General features: G+C 40.2%; 2 protein-coding genes and 1 long non-coding RNA gene across 4 annotated transcripts in view; 1 reads left to right on the top strand and 2 right to left on the bottom strand.

The window, feature by feature from the left end:
• The window catches only part of lrpprc (leucine-rich pentatricopeptide repeat containing), a 60,418-nt gene extending 57,915 nt beyond the window's left edge, over positions 1-2,503 (bottom strand). Inside the window, exons 1-5 of the mRNA XM_026189310.1 lie at positions 2,239-2,503; positions 1,296-1,498; positions 1,037-1,159; positions 795-916; positions 604-662 (exon numbers count right to left, since the gene is read on the bottom strand). Coding sequence (XP_026045095.1) covers positions 604-662; positions 795-916; positions 1,037-1,159; positions 1,296-1,498; positions 2,239-2,444 — 713 coding nt within the window. The 5' untranslated portion in view covers positions 2,445-2,503. The remainder of the gene's footprint in view (positions 1-603; positions 663-794; positions 917-1,036; positions 1,160-1,295; positions 1,499-2,238) is intronic.
• Positions 2,504-2,529: 26 nt separating this feature from the next.
• On the top strand, positions 2,530-14,035 carry LOC113034607 (uncharacterized). Of its 2 annotated transcripts, XR_003274200.1 has the most exons (4): positions 2,530-2,607; positions 7,101-7,157; positions 8,753-8,975; positions 13,271-14,035. It is a non-coding gene; the product is annotated as an uncharacterized LOC113034607 (long non-coding RNA). The 2 variants fall into 2 exon arrangements; XR_003274199.1 differs by lacking the exon at positions 7,101-7,157.
• znhit2 (zinc finger, HIT-type containing 2) lies at positions 4,070-6,200 on the bottom strand. The gene is made up of 2 exons (XM_026189311.1): positions 6,144-6,200; positions 4,070-5,961 (listed from the first exon to the last, which is right to left on the bottom strand). The coding sequence occupies exon 2, from the start codon at positions 5,892-5,894 to the stop codon at positions 4,182-4,184; it is 1,713 nt and encodes a 570-aa protein (XP_026045096.1). The 5' UTR covers positions 5,895-5,961; positions 6,144-6,200; the 3' UTR covers positions 4,070-4,181.
• Positions 14,036-23,904: the final 9,869 nt, after the last annotated feature.

Below are 23,904 nucleotides of genomic sequence, written 5' to 3' on the forward strand. Positions count from 1 at the left end.
CAGAAAAATTTATAATGATTAGCCCTCCTGATCACGATATAACAAGAGGGCTGACCATGGAAAGCCTTGGCTGCCCCTCCCTCAGCCTGGCTCTGCCAGAATTTCTTCCTGTTAAAAGTTACTTTTTAACTTCCTACTGTCGCTAAGTGCTTGCTCATAGTGGGCAATCTGATTGTTGGGGAGGATGTATTTTATTATTGTAGGGTCATACCAGGGACTACAGATGACAAAAGTCATATTTACATGATGAATATAAATGCTCATGTTAATTAATATGCACTGTTCCTTTAAAAAAAAAAAAAACAATAGTGAATGAGTCATTCACTCAGGAAATACACTGAAATTTGTCAGGAGGAGAGTTCGCCTGGCAAGATCAGTGCTCACAAGTCACACTGCAGTCAGTAGAAATAGAGACAATCTCATCAGTAGTACTGGGTTCAATGAAAACATTTCACATGGTGTTATATGGATGTGGACTTTTAGGAGTAACCAAAATAGTTTCTTTAAAGACACCTACTCCATTCACCTGAATTGTGAAACTGTTAGTTCAGCAAAAGTACCCGCAGTGGACAGGTTACTATTAAGAAAAGAACATTTACCCACCTGGCTCCTTCAATATCTCCATTTTGGCAGTAGGCTGCGATGAGCCTCTGGTAGGTAACCTATGCATAAAATAAAACAAATTAAAACAGCTAGAATTAACAAAATGAAATACTCTCTTCATGTAGCTGAACACAAATCTAACTATGCATTTCTTGACATTACAGCACTCTGCACTGCACTGCACTACTTACTCTGTTGGGCTGGATATTAGCCGCTTCCATTTTGGCCAGGAAGTCAGTGGGGGAGAATTTGAACTCATTCTGAAGGTAAACCTTCAGCAAAGCATTGTAGTGGCTCACATCATACTGTGCACCTAGCGAAGACAATGTGCAGCCAGGGTAATTAAACATATACAAAACACTCACTACACAACTAGGATTTTGTAGTGCACATCTCTTGTGTGTGCAAGACTGTACTTAGCGCAGCCCCTTACCCAACTCCTTCAGTTTCTCCCACACACGGTGTGCCAGCTCAGTGCGTTCTTCCAGAGGCACCTCAGGCAGCAGGGACCCACAGCTACGGAGCAGCAACAGGGCCTGGTTACCACTGGGATAGCCTGCAGATAGCAGAGGTGGATGAGGAAGGAGAGAGAAAGCAAAACATTTCATTACTGTCTCTCAAAGAGTTCAAATGGCCATTAGCAGGCATCCGTTATTAAAGGTCCCTCTGTGGTTGCTCATCCTCTTGCCTACCTGCCCTGCAGATATCATGGAAGATGCGCTGAAGCAGGGTCTTGGTAATACGACCGGTCCTCCTCACAGAACTGTCCAGCCTGGTCAGGGCCCAGTCAAACTGCTGCGCTTGCTTGGAGCGCACTGCAATGCTGGCTTCATCCTTTAGCTCGGTGGCCACAGAAAAACTACGCACACACCCCGCTGCATATGACCACACGCGACTGTGAAGATACAGGCCATAGGTATAAATGCAACAGCAGAAAAATAACTAACTCAGTTCTGCTGTGGATGCATATCAGAGAAAAGAAATATTTAATTTCAGAAAGTCTGCCCCACCATCACAGTATGTGTTTACTGCACAACAACAGGCATGTTGTCAAAGACAGTTACACAGCTGTACACAGTGAAAGCCAGACCTGTGACCTTGAAGTGAAGAAAAAGTCCCTCCAAGTAGGTCCACGGCTGCTAGTAGCCATCACTTCTATATCAGCTGAGGCCAGTTTTTCTTTCGTGCTCATTAATAATACTATAAATGTTCATTTAAGCTGCAATTTACGCGCATCATCGTGGCTGCTGTGTAACAGTGCACACTGGTCTCCAGTGATAGGCCCAAAAGTCAGCGTGTGTACAGCTGGGAGCAAATTGATGGCAGGAAGTGGTTGCTAACAGTTACAGCTTCATTACGAACTAGATTATAGTAACCGGCTTGATTACAGATTAAACAGACAGTGAGTTTACCCTGGTTACACAACAACTCATCATCACCTTGCATAACCTGGTAGCCATGTTTAACCAACGAGAACTGAGCTGTTACCTACGTGATCTATAACGTATCCTAACAAACCACATTTAATGCAGCAGGTCATATCTGTCAACACTTGCGTGTGCCTTTGGGTGTCATTGAGCCTCAATGACATCTCTGCTGCTGCATGCTCACGCGTGAATCACAGATGCCTGGTACCTGGACGCGTTTTCAGTAACAGGTCCGATCTGTCGGGCACAAACTCCGGTCCTTCTGCCGCTGAGAGCCCCGCTGTACAGCCGACCAAGCGTCGGTCCGTTTCTTTTAGTGCATGTGATCTGAAGCAAACCCGAAGGCGAAAACTTGAGTAACCGGGATGATCTCAAGAGCGCAGCCATGTTTTCTGTCGCAGCGTGGAAGAACATCCGCACCACGTGACTTGCCAAAAGTCCTCGCGAGAGTGGCGCTAGGCGCACGGTGAAAAGAAACGTTCTTTGGGACATGGCTAAAGGCTGGAAAATACATGTATAATAGCATCTCTAACCTTTACATATTGTTTATATTCTTTGCCTTGACAGTATGGTTCAGGTCAGTGTTTTATTTTATGGTTTTTATCATACTCGTTTATGGAGAATTTAAAAAATCTATTTTCGCACTGTACGAGGGATGTCAGACTACAAACTACATCTTAAGTGGGTGAAATTTCTCGTAATGTCGGTGTAAAGTTTAACTACACATTTAATACCTCAGCTTTCTTAATATTAAAAAAAAAATTAAAATGTATGTCTCAGACATTAAGTGTGATTAAGAAAATGCAGCTGTTGTAGATTAAATGGCTTAAGCTTTAGGAAATTAAAATTAAGAGAAAAATGTCTGGTTGGTCATTGCCCTGACTATCCTGTAATTATACAACAGAAAATTTCTGTTAGTTTGAAGAAAGTTTCCGATTTTTCTTCACTTTGGATGCACTTTATAGAACTAAAATAACGGGACGTTCTCTGTCATTTAACTATTACTTAATTACTTTGTTATAGTATGAATGGCCCTGGGGGGGGGGGGGGGGGGGGGGGGGAGCTTTATCAGTAGAAAAAGCTGATAAAGGAAAGATGTCGAAAATTTATGCCCTCTAACATTTTCCAAAGCTCTTTTGGGCCGGATTGGAGTCTTAGCCCGGCCAATTCTGCCCCCGTGGCCTTATGTTTGAGACTCCTGCACTATATAATTTCCTATTTGACGTAAGATATGAAAACATAACAGCCATAATGAAAACTCTAGAACTGTTTGGATTCATTTATAACCATGAAAACCTAAATAATAAATTAACACTTAGATAACAAAACGTATTGCGAACTAATCTGTGCATTCAGAACAATACTAAGAAAACTTGTATGTGTGGGATTTGGATGTGTTTCCCACACTCACTGCATAACAGCTCAAGCTCCCTTGCAGTCTTATGTCAGTTCTTTTGAACTCTATCACCACTGTCCTTTGGGAAAACAAATACACACATGTACAGTTTCACCTCATCACTTATTAATTCAATAGTAAGGTTTTCAAGTACTATAACAGTTCTCCCAAAGCTACTATGAAATTGTCTGTAATTCTATCCATCTATTCTCTTTCGCTTCTAAAAGTGTATCCCAGCTGCCATAGGGCGAGAGGTATGATCTATAATTAACTGACAAAAAATCATTCTAAATGTATTAAATGACCTGTGTCTCCAAAGGTCCTTTTAAAGTAATTTTTTCAGAAATTGTAGTTTCAAATTTAAGGTGGAAACTTGATCCTTTTGTTACATATCAAATTATATCTTATTTGTATATCACCTAATAACTGTTACAAAATAGTAACACTTAATGTGTTACTGCTGGAATTTCTGACTTTGCCCCTGGAGATGAATAAAGTATCCATCTACGTATGTATTGAAAACTCTTCTATTTCCAATTTGACTAATATAAATTCTTATGGCTTATACAGGAAATTTAAACAGATTTTAAATTACTTTTCTCCTCATTAAAATAAATTAATACAAGAAAGATAACCAAAGAAATTAGTGGAAAATATCAGCTTTTATTGCCAGTAGGAATTTGACTATATGAGAGAATATGATGCATTTTATTACAACATGAACTTTTGCATCAACACGTTAAACCAAATCTTCTTTAACTTAGTTCTTCAATCAGCTTATCGCTATCTTTTCTCTTCCCTTTCTGTAAATTCTCAACTTCAGTCTTGGCTTTCTGCATGCTGTTCCTTGCACTCTCTCTTTTTCTGTGTTCGCTCCACAGCTTAACTGCCAGTCTATGAATCTGATGTACATTGTCCAGCACCCAGGCTTGAAAGAATTCACACTTCTTGCTTGCCAGGAAGTACTTCCGTCTCTTTTCCACTTCCTCTCCATCTTTAGACAGGGCCATTTTGGCCCGGGAGAGCACAGAACGAAGTTGACTCAAGGCTGCCAGGGAGTATCCAGCAGCATCCTTTCCGTCTCTGCCAGTCATGATGTGAGCCACGGCCTCCACGGCCCTGGCAGGGGCAAGAAGGTCCTCCTTGTCAAGGTAGCCTCCATCTAAAATGAGAGCTTCTCCACAGCCTAAGGCCTCTTGGAGAGAGGTGAACACCTTGCTTGAGTTCAGTGCCTCAGACAGAGCAAGAATCATGTCACAGAACTCAAACATCAGTGAATCGGTGTCACCGTTAAACAGGCACAGGGTAAAAGCATAGCCAAAAAGTGCATTCACTAAACCATAGCAAACCAGAGGAGAAGGATTTGGACATAAGGAACTCAGCTTTGGAATTTTTGAAGAAATTGGGGGTACTGCTGAACTTCCTTTACTCGTTTCCTTCCCTGTTCCTCCTTTCAAGCTTTTTGGCTTTGATTTGATTCGTTTCTGAACACCTTGTGAGGTTTTCACTCCATTATCAATGTCCTGCTTTTCCATAGTTGTCACAGTTTCTCTTTCCTGTCTGCTTACTTCTTCCTCAAGCACTTCCACCAGTGCTCTGCCTCCCTCCTCATGTTCCTCCCACCATGGCTTCCAAAGGGGAACCAGGCCACCAAGAGCTCCATCCTTCATGAGACTCACAAAACTCTCTTTCTCTTTGTTGTTGAGAAGTTCCCACAGCTCCTCTTCTGAAAGTTTGTCAATCTCCAGCCCTGAGAGCTGATCAGCCAAGTCCAGCTCTCCTTGTGCACTTTCAGCATCCTCATCAGTGTCTCCAGGAATCAGCGCACCTCCTCCAATCTCTTCAAGTTTTCCCAAAATATCCTCAATCTCTGTTGCATTCTCTTCTCCAGACTGCTGAAGCTCTGCTAACCTGGCCAGGAGCTCCACAGCCTGCACTTTCTCAGCTGCCTCTCCTTCCCTATCATCTGTGTCATCTGACACAACACCCGCCTCTTTTAACAAACTCTCCATCCCCCCTTGTGTCATTTCTGCCTTTTGTTTGAGTCCCACAAGAATCTCCTGCATTTTCTTTCTCCCTTCAGTCTCAGTTGTCCCCATTTCCTTCAGCTCCTGTAGAACAGACTCCTTGTAAAACTCTTCAGAGCATGCAGAGTGATCAGGGCTCTTGTAGCACTCCAAGCCACAGTACTGCAGGTTACACCTGGGACAGGTGTAGCAAGGAGGTTTACTTTTACACAACATGCAAAGTCCACTTCTTCCAGAGACACCACCATCCTCTGGAGCATTATCATGGCTCCTGGCAGGTGTGAGAAGCTCATTTCCAGACGTAGCTCCTCTGTGCGGAAGCAGAATGCCATCTCTGGTCACCGTTTCAGACTCCTCATCCGTCCACTCCTCCTTTGGACCGATGTCTGTGAGAAGACTCCTCACGGAAGGAGGCAGTCCCCGTCTAATTACTGGATTCATTAGAACTGAACCGACACGCGGTTTTGGAACAAATCAGGAGAGAGCGTTATGGTGCAGGAGCAGTAACCTACAGATATGAAAAAGGCACGTTAGTTTCGATTAACGACACTTGTAAAAGTGCTACGAACGGAAAGTGCATATTTTGCGCAGCGTCCATCATTTATCAGCTTTAAAAATACTTTAAGCATCGCCAGAATGCTTTCATAACCTTATAGCCGTTTCTTTTTTAATGATAAATGCTCTACTTACTTCACAGCAATTCGCACTGGCATTTGTTTTCCCTCTCACGCTGCCACGACGCCTTTTGATGACGTAGAGCTACGCAGTGTTAAGACTGCAGTTTTTGTGATATTGCATAATAATAATTTGCATAATTACTGGATTGTTTTTATCAGTAAATCTACATTAATAGGATTACAGGGAGGAAAAACTGGGTAATCAATCCAGTTTTAGAAGAAAATCATGTATTAAAGTAATTTGCATTAAGAAATTTTTTAAAAAGCAAAAATGTTCACATTTACTGAAACAAAAGATGTAGTGATGCAAATTAATTCAAAAATTCTTATCCATACAACATCTTGAAAAAATAGTATTCATCATACTTTAAAGACATCATAGTATCATATAATCCTACTACAACATTTCGCTCTGGGGCTGATGGCTTCCGGTTCCTAGAGCTTCTGAACGCAGAATGGGAGGCAGAGTCTTATTTTCCCATGGAACCAGCTCTGATTTTGGATTCTGGTGACAGACACCCACTCTGCCTATAAGATTAGGCTTAACACTTTACTTTTTGAAAATGCTTATAGTTAGGGCTCGGTCAGGTGACCCTGAACCATCTCTTACTTATGCTGGAATAGGTTTTCCTGCAATGGGACTTTGTGTGATGCAATGAGAATTTCTTCTCGACTCTGATCTTCCTGCTCCACATGTGTTCATACACCACCATGTATCATTAGATTTTATCTTCTCTTTCCACCACGCCAATACGCTCCTGGCACATGGCTACTTGAGCCTGGACTGTGCAAGGTTTCCTTCTGTTTCTTCTTGTTAAAAGTATGTTTGTCCGTCCCACTGTTGCCATGTGCTGACTCACAGCAAGTCTGATTGTTGGGGTTTTACTCTTATAGTGTCTTTACTTTACAATTTAAACCGACTTAAGGAGACTGATGTCATATCTGAGACTAACTGAATTTTCCTAACTAGGTGCAGGACACCCTGGGTAGCTTCAGGGGCATTTCCAGTCAGTCAGAGAGGCTAAAGGTGAATCAAAAGATTTTATCCCAAAATAAAAACCAAGCAAAAGCACTTGAAAATTGGTTGTAAATTCAGTGATATCAATTTTCACAGACTTCCATAAAAGAAGACAGCAAATAAACGAAATGCTTGATGAGCGCCAGCATAACCCTATAGGGCCTTCTTTTAGCGCTTCGCTTGGACAGGTTTCCAGTCTATCTAGGGCTAATGCAGAGAGAACCACATACATTCATATACAGCCAATTTAGAATCACCAGTTAACCTAACATGCATGTCTTTGGACTGTGGATGCATTCACATAGAAACCCCCATCTGACCAAATTATAGTAGGATATGGTTCCTGCTCCTGCTATTAACAACACATTACTTATTTGGTTTACTTATATGGTTTAAAAATGTGATGACAAAATTAGAGTAAGATTTGATTTCTGTAAAAACAATATACTTTTATAACCAAAATGTATTTTTATGTAATGAAGGTAGGCTAACAGGTTTTAATATCATATATCATTTAGCAAATATGCCGTTTATAGTGAAAACATAATGAGAATATTTACCGTATTTAACATTAATGCTGTAAATAATTACTTTGGTCTACACTATGATTTTTCAGTTAATCTTCATATTTTTAATCTCAGATTAAGCAGATAAAGCATGATTATTTTAAACTATGCCTTCTATCAGCTCCTCATTTGATCCACTTTGATCCACTGCATCATTATTACATCCATACAATATTGATTGTAAATAAGGTTAGCACGTTGTTAAAGCAGGCCATACAAAAGGCGTCATACATTTTGTAAGTTGTTTTAGACGTTTAGATGTTCTTACTGGCTGCCTGTCCAAAACAGAAGTTTTAAACAGCGGGTGGGCGGAGCTTCAGCCATAAAGCTAGAGATGTGCGATTGAGATTACCATCATTTGCCACTCTTACTGACATCACAACGAGCCAAGTCAGTAAAAACTGATGAAAACATACTGTTGAAAATATCTGAAGCCTGAGCCTGCTTGTACATATGGACTACTGAGCTATTAGAACATTTTCCCAAAAACTCTTGTAGAAAATGGATTTATGGAAAATAGAAAAAATAGAGAAAAGCATACAGGTACTCTGGCATCTTTCCAATACATGCTGGTTAACTGGTGATTCTAAATTGTCCACAGGTTGTCTGGGGCCCTATTTGTAAGCACTGGGTGGCTTTTTCAGAGCCCCATTTCAAAAAAGGCTATTTTTTTTGTGTAATCATGATTGTAAATGGCCTGTATTTGTATAACGCTTTACTAGTCCCTAAGGACCCCAAAGCGCTTTACACAACCAGTCATCCACCCATTCACACACACATTCACATTCACTGCATTTTAAATGATTTGTAAATTGATTTGCATAGATGCGGATGTGAGCTAATGAATGAGTCAGTTAAAAATGACAAGTGAATTAAAAATGTAAATAATTGCCTCCCATTAAACATTGGAAATTAAATGTCCTAATATTTTAATAGGATGTCTCCTTTTTAAGCCTGACTTTTTGTGTGTGTGGCATGCATGTCTGAGTTTGTTGTGTGTGTCTTCCTGACTGCACTGTGTGTCTACATCTCCCGTAGGGCTGTTTGCTATGAGGTGATTGTCTCCTGTAGGGGGGTCAAGCATGGTAAAGGTCATGCAGGTGGGGAGTTGTCAGATGGCTGTCCACCCCTCACTGGGCCAAGGGGCTCTCGTGCCGCCTGTCAAAGCCTCTGGCGAAGCAGGGAGAAGAAAGGGTGTCTGGAGACGACGTGTGCCATGCTGTCTTGGCCCCGCCCCTGGCTGCCGTGCCAGCAGTTCTAGGTAGGCAGCTGCCTCCTCTTATCTCGCTTTTGCTTCTGTCTTATTCCCTGTGACATGTGTAGTACCCCAACACAAAAGCTCCATGACTTACTCACTGACTACTACACTGATGACAAGAAGTAATGCAGATTCTTATCCATGTTAGGGAGGCTTTCAGACCAGGCCCATTTTCTTTCTGAGACTCCTTTAAAAAAAACAACAACTTTATTTTCCATTTATTAGCACAGATATAGAAAAGACATAAATAGTGTTTATGATGGTTCTATGGTTAGGGTCATAACCACAGGACTTCCCAGCGAAATGTTGTGTATTGCCTAGACTAATGGCTCCTGGCATAGATACAATCTTATAATTCTCAAATGATAATAATACTACCTAAAATACCCCCATTATTCATTACACATGTGCCATCTATGTGCCAACAAGGTGGAAGATTTTCTATACCGATTTAAATTGAACGCAGGAGAAAGTATATTATAACAGAAGCATTATAAGAGGAGAAAGGACTTTGAATTAAGTAGATCAGCATCCCATGGCACTAGCTAATATTATGTGGGTCAAATATGGACTAAATACCACAACATGCCTGACATTGGGGCAATATAATGTTAACTTATTGCTGAAATGAGGTGGCCAGAGTCATCTTGAGTCAAAGACAACTGTAAATACAGTCCATGGTATCTATCTGTACTCTTATACCATGGACTACAGACTGCAGGAAACTCTGAATTGTCCTCATAAAGATAGATGTACACACACACACACACACACACACACACACACACACACACACACACACACACACACACACACACACACACACACACACACACACCCTGCTGCTGTACAGTAGACAGCTTCAGACATTCCAGGGCTGGACATGCCCAAAAGGCAGAGCCTGCTCCCTGTCACCTATCAGCTGGTGGCAGACAACAGGATTTGTGTGTGTGTGTGTGTGTGTGTGTGTGTGTGTGTGTGTGTGTGTGTGTGTTTGGAGCAAAAGAGAGTAGACGTATGTTGATGTGGACTGTTCTGTCACCTGTCAGCTCAACAGGATCTGGCGTTATAGAACACCCAAAAGCAAGGCTGTGTAATGGTGAGTGTATTAAGGGTGGAGGGTCCTGCCTCTGTTAAATATCCGGCTTCCATTTGAGGAGCCAGAAGCCAGTGTTTCATTCTGACTGACAAAGATTCTCACACTTTTACTTCCTCTTTAAATCCCATTAAGTGTAATGCGTGGAACAATATTCTCAGGAACATGATGAAATTATTTTTGACCTAATATAAAATAGCAAAAATATCACTGGGGGTATTAAATAGTAAGAGAGAAGAATGAGAATGACTCCTTGTAAAACATTAAATAATATAAAAAATATCTTTTGCAGAAGTGTCTAAACTGGGATTACAGCAGCACATTAAGTTTTTGGAGAACACAATGAAACAAAATTAATAAAGAGAATCAACATAGATACAATAACAGTATATCAGTCAATACCCAGTTACAAAGATATTAAAAACATGCTGAACCGATATAAATTTTATGGATCGTTTAAGAAATGCTAACATGTTTTTAAAGTTGTATGTTGGACTGTAATAACAATGGGCACCATTCCTTCTGTTTTTGAGTTGTTCCCATCGTCATTGAGAAACTTGTACAACTATGATTGTATGAATGTGGTTTGAAAGTCTGTGTGTGTGTGTGTGTGTGTATGTGCGTGTGTGTGTGTGTGTGTGTGCGCGTGCGTGCGTGCATCAGTGTATGTCGCTGTGTTGGAACTGAAAGCTGACATAGCAACACCCTGTTTCCCCCCTCACCCTTTCATCTTTCCTCCACAAACCTTTTTTCATGAATGAGCTCCTGCTTCCACACCATGAGAGCATCAATGTACTCCTTCAATAATTCATCTCTGGGATCTATTATTTACATATCACTTTTACTTCATCACAAAAAGGCATCAATGTTCACCCACACACCTTTCCCTTTCTCCCTTCCTTTGCCAGGTCACTCAATCCACATAAACAAATCCCTGTTTCCTGGGCAGCTCCTCAGTCTGCCTCAGCTAGTGGACTCTACCTATGAGCATGTGCTTGTCTCTGTGTGTGTGTGTGTTTGTGCAGTGCAGCGTGTGATGTGCTAAAACACAGGTAGATGGGGTGGTAGCTTCTCAGTGACCTAAAGCGGCTGCTGACAGCAGTGACAGCAGAAACAAGCATGGAGAAGCAAAAAGAAACCTCACACCACTCTAGAAGTCAACTTTCCGTGTGTCGCTGCACCTCTCAAAGCACGCAGGAAATAAAGGGTACAGTGTATCACGGTAGCCTACACCAGTAATTTCATGTACTATCCCCTTTGTTTACACCAGCGATTTTATGTACTGTAATTTTGCAGGCTTCAGAGTTTATACTTTTTCTGGTGGTTACTCAGGTTGTCTGGTTGTCTCTCTTTTTTCAGCATCATTTTTTTTACAATCTTCCACTCTAGATCTGTTTCTGTGTGTTTAAAAATGTATTTTTGTTACTGTCTAAAAGGTATAGATCTGAAATTGCTGAAATTTCTATGAATTCATTTCATTGCTGCAGAAACAGCAACGCCCCTCAACCCACTATTGATGTTTGTAAGTTTTAAAAGTTTTCATTTTGTTTGTCCTGTTAAGCTACAGGGCAGCATGCTGGTGTAGCAATTAGTATTGAGCCCTCATAGCAAGGTTCTGGCTTTGAATCCAGTTTGTGGCCTTTCTGTACCCCTCTGTGGGTTCTCTGTCTGAGTGGCTCCAGCAATACAAAGATATGCACATGAGGTTAATTGGTGATTCTAAAATGGCCAAAGGTGTCTGTCCATCTGTGGAAAGACAACAGGTCCAAGGTGTCCCTCTCATTCAATGTCAGCTGGCATAAGCTCCATCCCCCTGTGTGATCCTGAACTGGATAAGTAGAACAAAATTGAGGGCTAGCTGAATGGATGGATGATGAGCTAGAAGCTCTTCAATAATCCAAACTCTGTCCTTCACATTATTATGCTGTTTGCCTTTATATGCATTTATAGATGTTTCTGGAAGCCTTTATCATCACAACAAGGTTTAAAGGCAAAAATCAAAATGCATTTAATTAATTTCATTTCAAAGTTTTTAAGGTAGCAAAATAAATAGAAGATAATAGAAATGCGAGAAATACATTTAATGTTTATTTATTTTCTTTAAGCATATCCTTATTTTGCACACAAACAGATGTATACAAAACACACCCAAACCATGTGAAGGCAGAAAGCTACATTTATCAAAATGCACCCCAGTCAAACCGACACTCAAATCTTTATTTGTGGTTTATTGTATCATGAATGGCTACGTCTCAGTCTCCAATCCCTCCAGTCCACTGCCAATGTGCCTCTGGGCAAGATATTGAACCCCAGATTGCTCCTGATGCATACATCGGTGTGTGTTAGTTAAAAAGAGTGCTATTAGGATAGCCACTGTATTTTTAGTTGACAGACCAACAAGATAACAGATTTGATTTATTGGTAAGAATCTGATACAAAAGCTGAAAGAAAAACTTATAATTATTATAATTAAATAACGTATGGTAGTATTGCATGTGGGGAATGTCATGAAAAAAATTCCAAACTTGAACTGAGGAAACATTTTTTATCTTCAAAATCACAGTAAATAAAAAAGGAAAGAAAAAAATGCAATATAACGTACTGTATTTACTCATCTCTACACTGCACTTTACTCTGGGTTAAATTTGAGGGATGTTTTTATAGATATGGCACACAAGAAAGAAGAAGTGCTGGGAGGGTTTTCAGACTTGCCTGTAGATTTTTCACAACAGCAGGTTGTGTAACAAGTAAAAAGCCTTAGGGAAAAGCGCTTGAGACATGCCTGTCCTCTTTAGAGGAGAGATAGACATGACAAAAACAAGTGGACATTCAAAGCCCTTAACAAGCAGTGGTTAGTCATTACAAGCTCAAGTTGCACAGGGACAGAACTTTATTTCAGATGTTAAAGGAGATCCCAGAATTTTAAAAAAGTCTGAATTACTGGGAATATTTTCCTTTTAATGGGTTAGTACAGATCATAGTAACTCATCCAGTTTAAGCAGTATATCTGTATCTGTATATATATTTAATATATATCTGGAACACAGTACAAATAACACATGAAACTAAAACAAGATATCACTTTCCTGTGTTTCTGTTTCCTCTCTGTCTTCTTAAGCCATGAGAAATAAGCTTCCTACTTTTTTTCCCCTCTACTTGCCCTTGTCCCTCTCTCTTCTTCTCTATCACACCATTCCCGCAGGAGACTGACTGTGTATCGGTGTATCACCCACATCCATCTCTCTAACCTCCAGCCCTGCCTTCCCTCATCCCCACGAGAGGGAGCAGCAGATCAAGAAAAGGGGAAAGATTCGTGGAAGGAGGGAGGGAGCGAAAGAGAAGTGTTTCTGTGTCCCAAAGGATTGGTCTCTGTCTGTCTAAATCAGGAAGTGAGAATGTGACGGCAGGAGAGACAGAGCAGAGACATCCTTTCAGTGTGTGTGTGTGTGCACCTTGTTGAGCTGAGGTGTCATATATGTGAAGATCACAGCTTCACGCTGGTGGCAACCAGGGATGATGCTCTAAATCACTGAAATGCCAGAGACAACTGTTGTGATATGGGCCGTGTCTGTGTGTGTTTGTGCACGTGAATGTCTTTTGGGACGTTTGATGGAGATTAATACTACTTTTAGAGTCCAAAAGTGAAAATGTTATCTAGTATGTCACCTTGGGGAAAAAAAGTGTGTGACATTGTCTGATATAGACACACACACTCACTTGCACAAGTGGTCTAGATCACCAGTTCTCAGCCTTTTGTGTCTAGTGTATTTGAAAAGCCTGAAAAGTGAACTGAAGCACCCCTTCACTGACCATCCATGAAACTCTCATGTTGAAAATGTGATCATTTTAATTGATTTTTTTGTTATTTAACAACAATAATAATTTAAAGCACAAATAGTAGCCTCGATTTTTCAAGCATGCATCTATTCATTTTAATTCCCATGATATTTCTTTTCATTACAACCATTTGTCCATGCTTTTTTATGTAAATGTAAACAAATAAACAAAACACTACTATGTTTTGTTTTTGTTTTATTTTGGTTATCTATAAATATTCTCCCCATCTTACTAAGTTTGGTTGGGAATCACATTATTCATAATACTCACTGCATATGCACCCACACACAAACACACCTAGCAACATAACATCCGCTGCCTTCCTTGGATGAATAATTAGATGGACACGGAGCTGTCTCTCTGTTTTCCCCTCACACATTAAGCCACATGAATGTAGGCCAACTCACTGTCTTCTTCACTTGCCTCTCATCACAATCAAAACAACACATAGATGTTGTCTTCTCTTGTTCATCAACCTCTGTCTATCCCTTGTTACCTCTATCTATCTTTAACTTTCTTTTTCATGTGGTGTGAGTCACAAAGAATTGTCTTGCAGATCAGCAGCACAACTGTCCCCGAGAAGAGGCAACATACACAGACTCTCACACGCTGACGTTGATATAGTCATAGTCACATCATTATATCTGCATTAGCAGGGAAAGCCCTTCACGCTCCAACACCTACATGCCTTCAGTGCAGCGTCTCATGTGTGTTGTAACTGATTTACAGTGTCCCTGTTCTATCTTGACAGATCATGCTCAGGAAATATGTAGTACATGGCATATTATGTTTGTGTCATATACTTTATATATAGCATAGCTTTGACTTTTGAATACATTTCTTTAATTGAGACCAAGAAATAACCAGAAAAGTTGGTGTATTGAGATAAAAGGAATATATATAAGCGGCACGGAAAGCTGCTTTTATAGTTGCTATTTAAGCACAGTTATAAAGTTTGCTGAATAATGGAAAAAAAAAAAAACGCAACTAAAGACAAAAATGTCTTATTCAAATTCAAATGGGAATTTATACCCAGCACATCATTTTGACAAATTCCTACACCTTTATTTTTATCCTTTTTAGCATTTTATCTAAAAGGCAATGAGAATTGTGGCGATTTGGACACAAAATGTAAATTATAACCATGGATAATAATGATATTCCACTATTTATGCCACATCTTACATACTGAGCTCCTTTTGATTGACTTAAAACCCCCATTTGATGGCAAATCTAGTTCTTTGTAACTAACAAAGTTATCATTAATGTAAAACTGGAATGAGTTCAACTGAGACACTGTCGTGTGCAAAAGCCACATTTTTGCATGCTCATGTTATAAATCTATCACTTTGAATAGCAAATAAGAGTAAAGTACAGACCAGACAAAAATCCTCTATCACTAAAAGGTATAATACACAAATACAGGCAAACATATGAAAAATGGGTTATGTGACTGGGCCATTACCTAAAGCAAGGTAAAGCAAGACAACAGATGAAATATTGAGAAGGGACAGGGGAGCACTTGGCATTTTGGGCACGCACATTATCACGCACTCGTACTGGGTTAGTGTTAGCTGGAAAAGGTTGTGCGTTAGGGTCTTTGACAGTGCTCTGACCCTGGCTGCGATGTTGACATTAGTGGACACATCACCTCTGCTTTGGGAAAAGGCCGACGGTGAGACCGCCCTCAAGCACAGCACAAGGTTCTCTGTGTGAAGCACATGCTTATAGGCTTTGTGAAGGTAGAAGTATTAAATCAGTAACCTCTGCATCTCAAGTTAAAAAATAACTGTATAAAAGCAACTTTTCATATTCATCATAGCTTTACAACACAATGACAAAGTCTGGATATTTTACTTTGCTTGAGCCTTTGTGTGACTTTACTTTCTCATCGCTGTCATGTGACATATCAAGTTTTTGTCTTTCACAGATTGCTGTGCCTATGCTGGAGGACTGCGTGAACAGCAGAAGAACACCAAAATGCAAAGAAAGAAGCATGTAAATGAATAACGCAACGCTGATTCCAACAACACGTCTGTCATCGACAGTGGAGACGCGGGTTCTCTCAGCCGTGACATGGAATTGGTGAGCAGGAAAAGATGGAAAGATCAACAAGAAAAGCAAACTAATAGGTAATGTTTGCTTGCAGCTTTAACCCTAACAATCTGTCACTCTTGTCTGTGTTGTTGTTTCCTTAACCTCTGTGTCTTCTCCATATGTTTGTCTGAGCACATATGTATGAAAGCCAGAGACGTCTCTGCTGTATGGTGTGGAATGTCAGGCTTGTCTCATCAGATTAGGGTGCAGTGAGGAGGATGGTGCCTACAATTGTACTCAAATGGAGGCACCTCAGCGATGCATACTACAATGCCACCACCCTTGATCTCCCCCACACCGCATGTCCTTGGCACTTTTTAGTTTAAGGGTCTTTGTTCCCCTAGGGTTAGGGGTTAGAACTGCCTCTAAGAAAACTGGCCTGGGGTAACCTTGTACAAATGAGTTTGCTTTGAAGTCGATGATGATGTGGCATTTTACTATATAGTAAAATCTATCCCTATGTAGCTTTTTGCTTTGTTGCAGTTTGTGCTTCAGCTCAGTTTATAGTCCGCTCCCTCCAGCCTCAGCATAAATAGCCAATTTGGCAAAAAACTTTACATAATTTATCTGTAAAACTGTTTTTTTCTCATTCCCTCATTACTCGTGTTTTCCTTCCACTTTTCTAATTTCCTGCATCTTCTAGCTTCACTTAGATTTTCTCTTGACCCCTGGCATCCATCCATCTATCCACCAGCCCTTTGGTGTCTTGTCCATCCCTGTATTTGTCTCCTGTCTAGCCTCGAGTCACACTAAACACAACCTCCATATTATCCTCAACCAATCACCTCTCTATCCTTGGGCCTGACGGTTGCAGGTAGATGTAGCAGGTCTGTCACAAGGTGGCAAATCTGTCATTTGCTGTGTTGTGCACGTGTGTGTTTCTATGTGTTTCAGTGCGGGTGGGTGGGCAGATGAGCGTGTGTATGTTAAGAGGGGCATGAAGACAGCTGTCATGCTGTCTCAGGATCATATGCTGGCTGTCAGAGATGCTGTAAAGAAACTGACATCCAAACCATGCAACACACATACACCGCACATGAACACACAGAGAGAATTTGGACATTTAAAGCTATTTGGGGATTTTTAGAAATACAAATAAATATTTTAAAATGTACATTTTTCAGTGAAAACAGTGACAGTGAAGTATCCTTGCGCCTTAGGGAGGCTGAGCTCTGCTCTGAAACATCTGTTGACAGAGGTCAAGTAAAGAGAAACATTCCCTATTACTAAAATATTTTGATTCATTATTTCTGTTCATCAAACAAAGCAGTAAAAAGTGTTCATAAACATGACATGACTTGCGCTGGTCCTCACATTTGATGTCCCCCTTTTTCAGGTCTTCTCCAGTCTGCTTTGTGTTTGTTTTTTAGTTTTCTCTAAAGTCTGTGCATGTATAAGAATGTACGCATGTGCCTCTGCTTGTGTTTGTGTGTGCATTAATAAATGTGCTCATGCATGTCTACATGTAAGACTGTGTTGGGGGATTTCTCAGGAGAAGGTGAATGTCTCATTTTTTGGTCCCCAGCCTGTCCAGGTAAATAACACATTCACACACCAGTGGGCAAACCATCGACCTCCCCTTTCACGCACATCACCCTTTTCTCGTGTACACTATTGATCCCTCACACTCCTCTCTTCTCTTCTCTTCTCTTCTCTTCTCTTCTCTTCTCTTCTCTTCTCTTCTCTTCTCTTCTCTTCTCTTCTCTTCTCTTCTCTTCTCTTCTCTTCTCTTCTCTTCTCTTCTCTTCTCTTCTCTTCTCTTCTCTTCTCTTCTCTTCTCTTCTCTTCTAAGCTACCTGGTGGTATTTCTTTCTGATGTCCAGTGAGACAGGGGAGCCAGGCAGGTCTCCACTGGCCACAGTGCAGCTGTCGTTTCAGGTTAAAGCAGGCGAGAAGTGGCTGAGGAGGAGGTGGAGAGGAATGAATAAGTGAAGAGGCTGCAGACTGGACTCATGTTAAATGTAGAAAGGCTAACAGACCAGACTGCTGTTGATTTCTCTCTCTCTCTCTCTCTCTCTCTCTCTGTGTGTGTGTGTTAGTGTGTGAGACAGAGAGAGTGAGAGAGAGAAAGAGACTGAGGATGATTCTACGTGTGCACATGGGCGATACGGAGGACCTGCTGCCTGTCCCGCTGAGCTTCCAATTAGCACACACCACTAGAGCAGGACACATACACACAGAGACACACAAACACACACTGAGGACCCTAGAGAGAGGCCTCAAACCTGCCTGTCAGCTGCTGTTAGATCACACTGCACTTAGCTGACACAACAAAACACACAAACACCTACACACTTATATGCAAAGTTTTACAGTGATTAACATTCAAGGATAAAACCTGCGTTCATATTCAGTTAAAGTTGAGGGCGCACTGAACTGCTGCTGATCTGGTTGCTCGTGAGAATATTAAAAATTACGAATGTGTTCATAAAGAACAGGAAAAGTATTTAATTTAAATTTGCTTCAAGTTCTCTCGAATCCTTCTATCTAATGTATGCGAACACACACACACTAACACAATATTATCACACAAAAACCTTCGCTGCACCACCTATTTTGTCCTTGTACATATTTTAATGATGCCATCAATAATGGACACGTTCTGAGGACAGGCAAAATAGGATCTTGCAGCGCTGCCACACACGTATTCAGACGTGCATACGCTCAAAAAATGTGGGTCAGGCTGTGAGATTTCTTAATCTTTAATTAAGAATATCTGCTGGTTTGTCAGTGAGCCCATTAGTGTGCCCTTTGCTGGTGAGCCTCCCTCTCTACGATTGGCTCAGCCTTCTGCACACATAGATAGTGTCTACTATCTACTACCGAACTGTTTTCAGAATAACAAGCCTGCGCTAGATCAAATAAAAGAGAGCTTCCTTTTATTGGTTTGTATATATATATATATATATATATATATTTTTTTTTTTTACTAGATTGGATTAGTAGCCTGCCTGGTATTCGTTTAGAATAATTTTAGCACAGGTATCAGATGCTTAAGTGTGCGTGAAACCTAATTCTAATGGTCTTCGCCATTTTGATGATATGATATTGACATACGGGGAAACTACATATAATAAAATCACATCATGTGTGATAAATTCAGTGACGCTGAACTGATTGCTGTTGAAAAGTCTTCCAATTCTGCTCCAGCAGAGTCATTAGAAAGCATCAGCCAAAGAGGCCTCTGGTAAGGACTGGGAGATGAGATAAATTTAATCTCACTGCACAAGAACACTTCAGCAACTTGACATGAAGCATAGAGATGACAAAGGTCATTATGAATGGCAAAAAATAACAGATTGTGTCCCACTCCTAGGTCCTTCCCAAGTCTGACATCACCATCTTAGTACAACCACTCATCAAGGTCACGAGTCTTTTTATGCAGCCCACACCACCTCCAGTTCTCGCCTTGAACTTTGCATCTTAAGAGCATCTTTCATTAAAGCCAAAACAAATCTACCTTGGTGCGTTCCCTTGGGTGTGATTGACGTGACACCACAAGCTCAGGGCCAAGCAGAAATGAAGACTGAGAAAGAGCTCGGGCAGATGATGGGGACGAGGATGAACTGAACGCAGACACAGAGGTGGTGGCCTTCTTCCTGCCTTGCTTTGTTAAATGATTTCTTCCAGCTGAACTCTTCCCCCAATATCAGTCAAAAAGAGATCACACAGAGAAAACGAAGATTGCATGTATACCCAGAGTTCCCCGGGTCACCTTGGCATACAGCTCACGCAGTAAATCAATCCATTTATTGCCATTTCAATAACCATTCAGGTTATTTTTGTCACTAGATGCCGTTCACTGTCCAAGTTACAGTCAGAAACTCACAAAGTATTCTTTATATTTTCCAAGATGTGCACATTTTATAACTGTATTTAAATGTAAAAATGAGCTGGTTTGGAAGCCAGTTCAGTTTGATTGAGCTAATCAACACAAATACAGATGCAATTTAAAAATGACTCACTTGTGTAAGGAAAAAATACATTTTAATGCTGCCCATAAATATTTTGGTGGGCAGGATGATGTGCAGACATACCCTAGAGTAAGTTTCTTTAATTCATGCCCACCTGCCTCTCCTGGCATTTAGGACAAGAAACTGATTGAGCATTCAACCTTTTAAAAGATTTTGAGACCATCAATTTTATATCACAACCCAAACGTGCCTTTTCGACCCCTTCGTGCATGTATTCGCTAGCCTTACCTCTTTTTCCCACTAGATGGAGGTGTGATACTTCCACAACACTCCTTCATCCATGACGCAGCACAGAAAGTAAACTCACCCAGAGGTCTAATTTACAAACTCAGGTCAACTTCTGTAGAGGTAAATACTGAAGATTCTGTATTGTGAGGATTTTTAGGTTAGTATAGCTTGATGTTTGCAATATTTTAATTTATGACCTGGGAGATCTCATGCGTTAAAGACTGAGCAGCTATAGCACAGTGAAATGGCATTAACGCCATGCTCAGAGGCAAATCAAAAGCTTGTTCTACAGGAACATTAAGCCACAGATTTACTACCCTGCACAGGTTTAACCTGCCAGTCTGGAACTGAAGCGGAAACTTCAAAATCAACTGGAGAAAGACACAACGACCATGTTTTCCACAACAGAGTAAATTGAACACTTAAATATGATCCATTTACATATTGCTGACATTTAACTAATTTGTTCCCTTTCTTTCTTTCTTTTTATCTTTCTTTCTTAAATAAGGCTGATTCAAAATGTCACTTGCTGATTAATGGCAACATATGGCTGCAGCACCTGCCCTCTAACACTACTATATAAGCTATGAATGGACATGTTCCTGTGATACACTAAAACCTGTGGGTGTGTCCAAGCATGTGTCTGCCACTGGACGTTATCGGTATGTGATCAAAATAGTTTCTGTGTGTATCTTTCCCGTGCATGTGTGAGATACTTTCACAGTATGACATATGCTTGAAAAACACATATGTGAGCAAGTGCTGGCATATGCGAATGACATATGAACACTGTTTTCACTACACGGGCATGCGTGTGTGAATTTATACATTGAGGGTAAGCCTGTGTGTGGTAGTAGTAATCCGCACCAGGCAGCTGCGCTCGTTCGTATTCAGCCCCAAGGCACTTCTAGGCCTACTTGCTGATTAGGGATCAGAGAGAGAGAGAAAGAGGACAGAGTGAAATGGTATAGAGCGGGGATGAGAGACAAAGAGAAAGAAAAAGGTCCTCTCTCATTTAGTAAAGAGTTTGTTAATGTCTATAATCCCATTAAGCAGGGGGAACAGCTTGACCCCTCACATAACATGCATTAATATGTATGGGCGAGTGTGTGGTTGCAGTGTATATTCTTTTTCTCTCATACAAACAACCCCAGACACTTGATACAGCGCATCCAGGAAAAGAAATTGATTGCCCTTATAAACAATTGATAAGGCCCTAATGTAACATTGCAAGCTGTTAAGGAGAATTGGAGCGGCGAGTCATGAAAATGACATGTAAATCAAATGAGCGTTGTATATTTTCAGGCACAATTTGCCAGCAATTATTGTGTTGACCTGGCTCCTCGGTTGACAAAAGAAACCTGTTCCCTCTGAGGAGCAGGAAATCAGCTTTTCAAGTGCTCTTGTGTTTGAAGAGTGGTGAGCAAGGCAAGGCGTGATTGCTGCACTCTGCAGAGAGGATCGCACATGGGGTGATTTCATACAAGGTGAGAGAAAGCAGTGAAGGCCAAAGCTAGTTGTTTTCTTTTCCTTCACAATATACATGCAAGCAGCACTTAACTCAATGTTATCTCAGCTAACTCACACTGAATCGATCCATGCTGAAAAAAATATGATAAAGAAGAAGATTCAGTATTAAAAAAAGAAAAGAAGACCCTCCAGCTTGTGGCCTCCTTCAACCTAAAGCCCCGATGGATGGATGGATGGATGGATGGATGGATGGATGATATGTGCAAAATATAACCTGAATTCCAAAATGTTGGTTTGCTGTGTAAAATCTAAATAAAAAACAACATACAATAATTTGTGAACCTCAAATGTTATTCACAACAGAATCGTATCACAATAGAAAAAGTATTACATTTCTAAGCTGAGAAAATGTACCATTCTAAGAAAGACATGAACTCATTTTGAATTTGGTAGTAACATGTCTCAAAAAAGTTGGGGCAAGGCTATGTTTACTACTGTGTAGCTGTGGTAAACATGCGCTTCTGTTAACAGCAGACTGTAAACATCTGGGAACTAAAAGGAGAGGAATGTTGTCCCATTCTGGTCTCATATAGGACTAGTAGTCATGAGTCTTCTTCATCATATTTTTATTTTATTCATACTATCATGATGCACTAAATGTTTTTAATCGATGAAAAGTCTGAACTGTCTGCAGGCCAATTCAGGACCTGGATTCCAGAATTGAGGGTGGGGGTGGGGGGCTTTTTAAGTGAGCACTAATAAAAAGCCAGATGGTTCCTTTCCTCTTTAGTCTGGAGGATGTGTCCATGTTTTCCAAAAAATAATTTAAATTTTGATTTGTCTGACCACAGAACACTTTTCCATTGCGCCTCAGTACATTTGAATGTCACTTGATCTGGAGAAAATGCCAGGATTGCAGGATCATGGTCACCCATGGCTTCTTCTTTGCTTGATAGATGGCAAGATGAACTGCATTCAATGACCTTGATTGGAGGAAGTGTTACTGAGCCCCATGCTGTGATTTCCATGCTTGTTCTTAATGCACTGATGCCTGACTGCCTGAAGAACATGAACATCTAATATTGATTTTTAGTCTTGTCCCTTTTATATTGAGGGACATTATTCAGAAATTCTCTAAAAATTTATACACTCAGTTTTTTGCAGACTTGTTATCCTCTGACCATCTTGACTTCTTAGAAATTCTGCCTCTTTGTGATGCTCGTTTTTGAGATGTCCAATTTTAAAAAGCAGATATTACTGGTATTACTTGTGATTGCTTACATGTGTTCCCACTTAACGTAAATAGTTGCAAAATGTTTCTTCAGTTTCTCCACTTAGTTTTCCAGCATTTTTTTCCTGCCACCTCCTGCCGCCATCCCAACTTTTTTGAGATTCGTTGCTTCCATCTAATTCAAAACATGCCAATGTTTTCCATGAAATCAAAAAAGTATATCAGTTTAAACATTTGGTGCGGTTTATGTGTTCTATTGTGAATAAAATGTGGAGTTATGAGATTTGAAAATCACTTAATTTTGTTTTTATTTACATTTTACATGTCATTCGAGGCTTTTTTGGAATTGGGTTTGTATTTACATATAAGCAGCAGGATAGCTAACATCTTATGCACTGTATAATGCACTGTATATTAGATGTGATATAACACAGGATTTGCCAATAAGGCTGCAAATCCAAACTGAATTGGCTGGTTAAAACTAATTAATTGACTGCATTATTTTTACACAACCAGAATCAAATGAAATGAAATGACATGAAATAATAAGCTTAAAAACATTAAATAATGTTGAATCAAGAAAACATTAAATAATAATAAAGTTACTCTATTTGGATTGTGTTGAAAAAAATTGCTACAAATCTTATGAACAATTATTTCACATAATAAACAGACCTCTTATCACTCTTGGATAGATTAAGGTTCTGTTTAAGCACAAATTTTCTTTAACTAATTTGTTTTATAAGATAAGATTACATTGTTTGGAAACATGTTGTTTGTCTTCTTTTTTGAGGAAGACTAGTGATGGTATACCTGTTCTGAGTTTATGAGTAACGCAGTACAGAGTACCTTAAAGAAAAAACAGCTTTCCTTACATGCATATTTTAAACTTGCTCTAAAATTTTGCATAAACTACAGGAAGAACTTTTGCTGCCAGTGGGAAATCTCTGACATACTCACTAAATTGTCATATACATTATTGATGGGATACTTTAAGTG

This window comes from Astatotilapia calliptera, chromosome 13 (assembly GCF_900246225.1).
Source record: "Astatotilapia calliptera chromosome 13, fAstCal1.2, whole genome shotgun sequence".
Lineage (NCBI taxonomy): Eukaryota > Metazoa > Chordata > Actinopteri > Cichliformes > Cichlidae > Astatotilapia > Astatotilapia calliptera.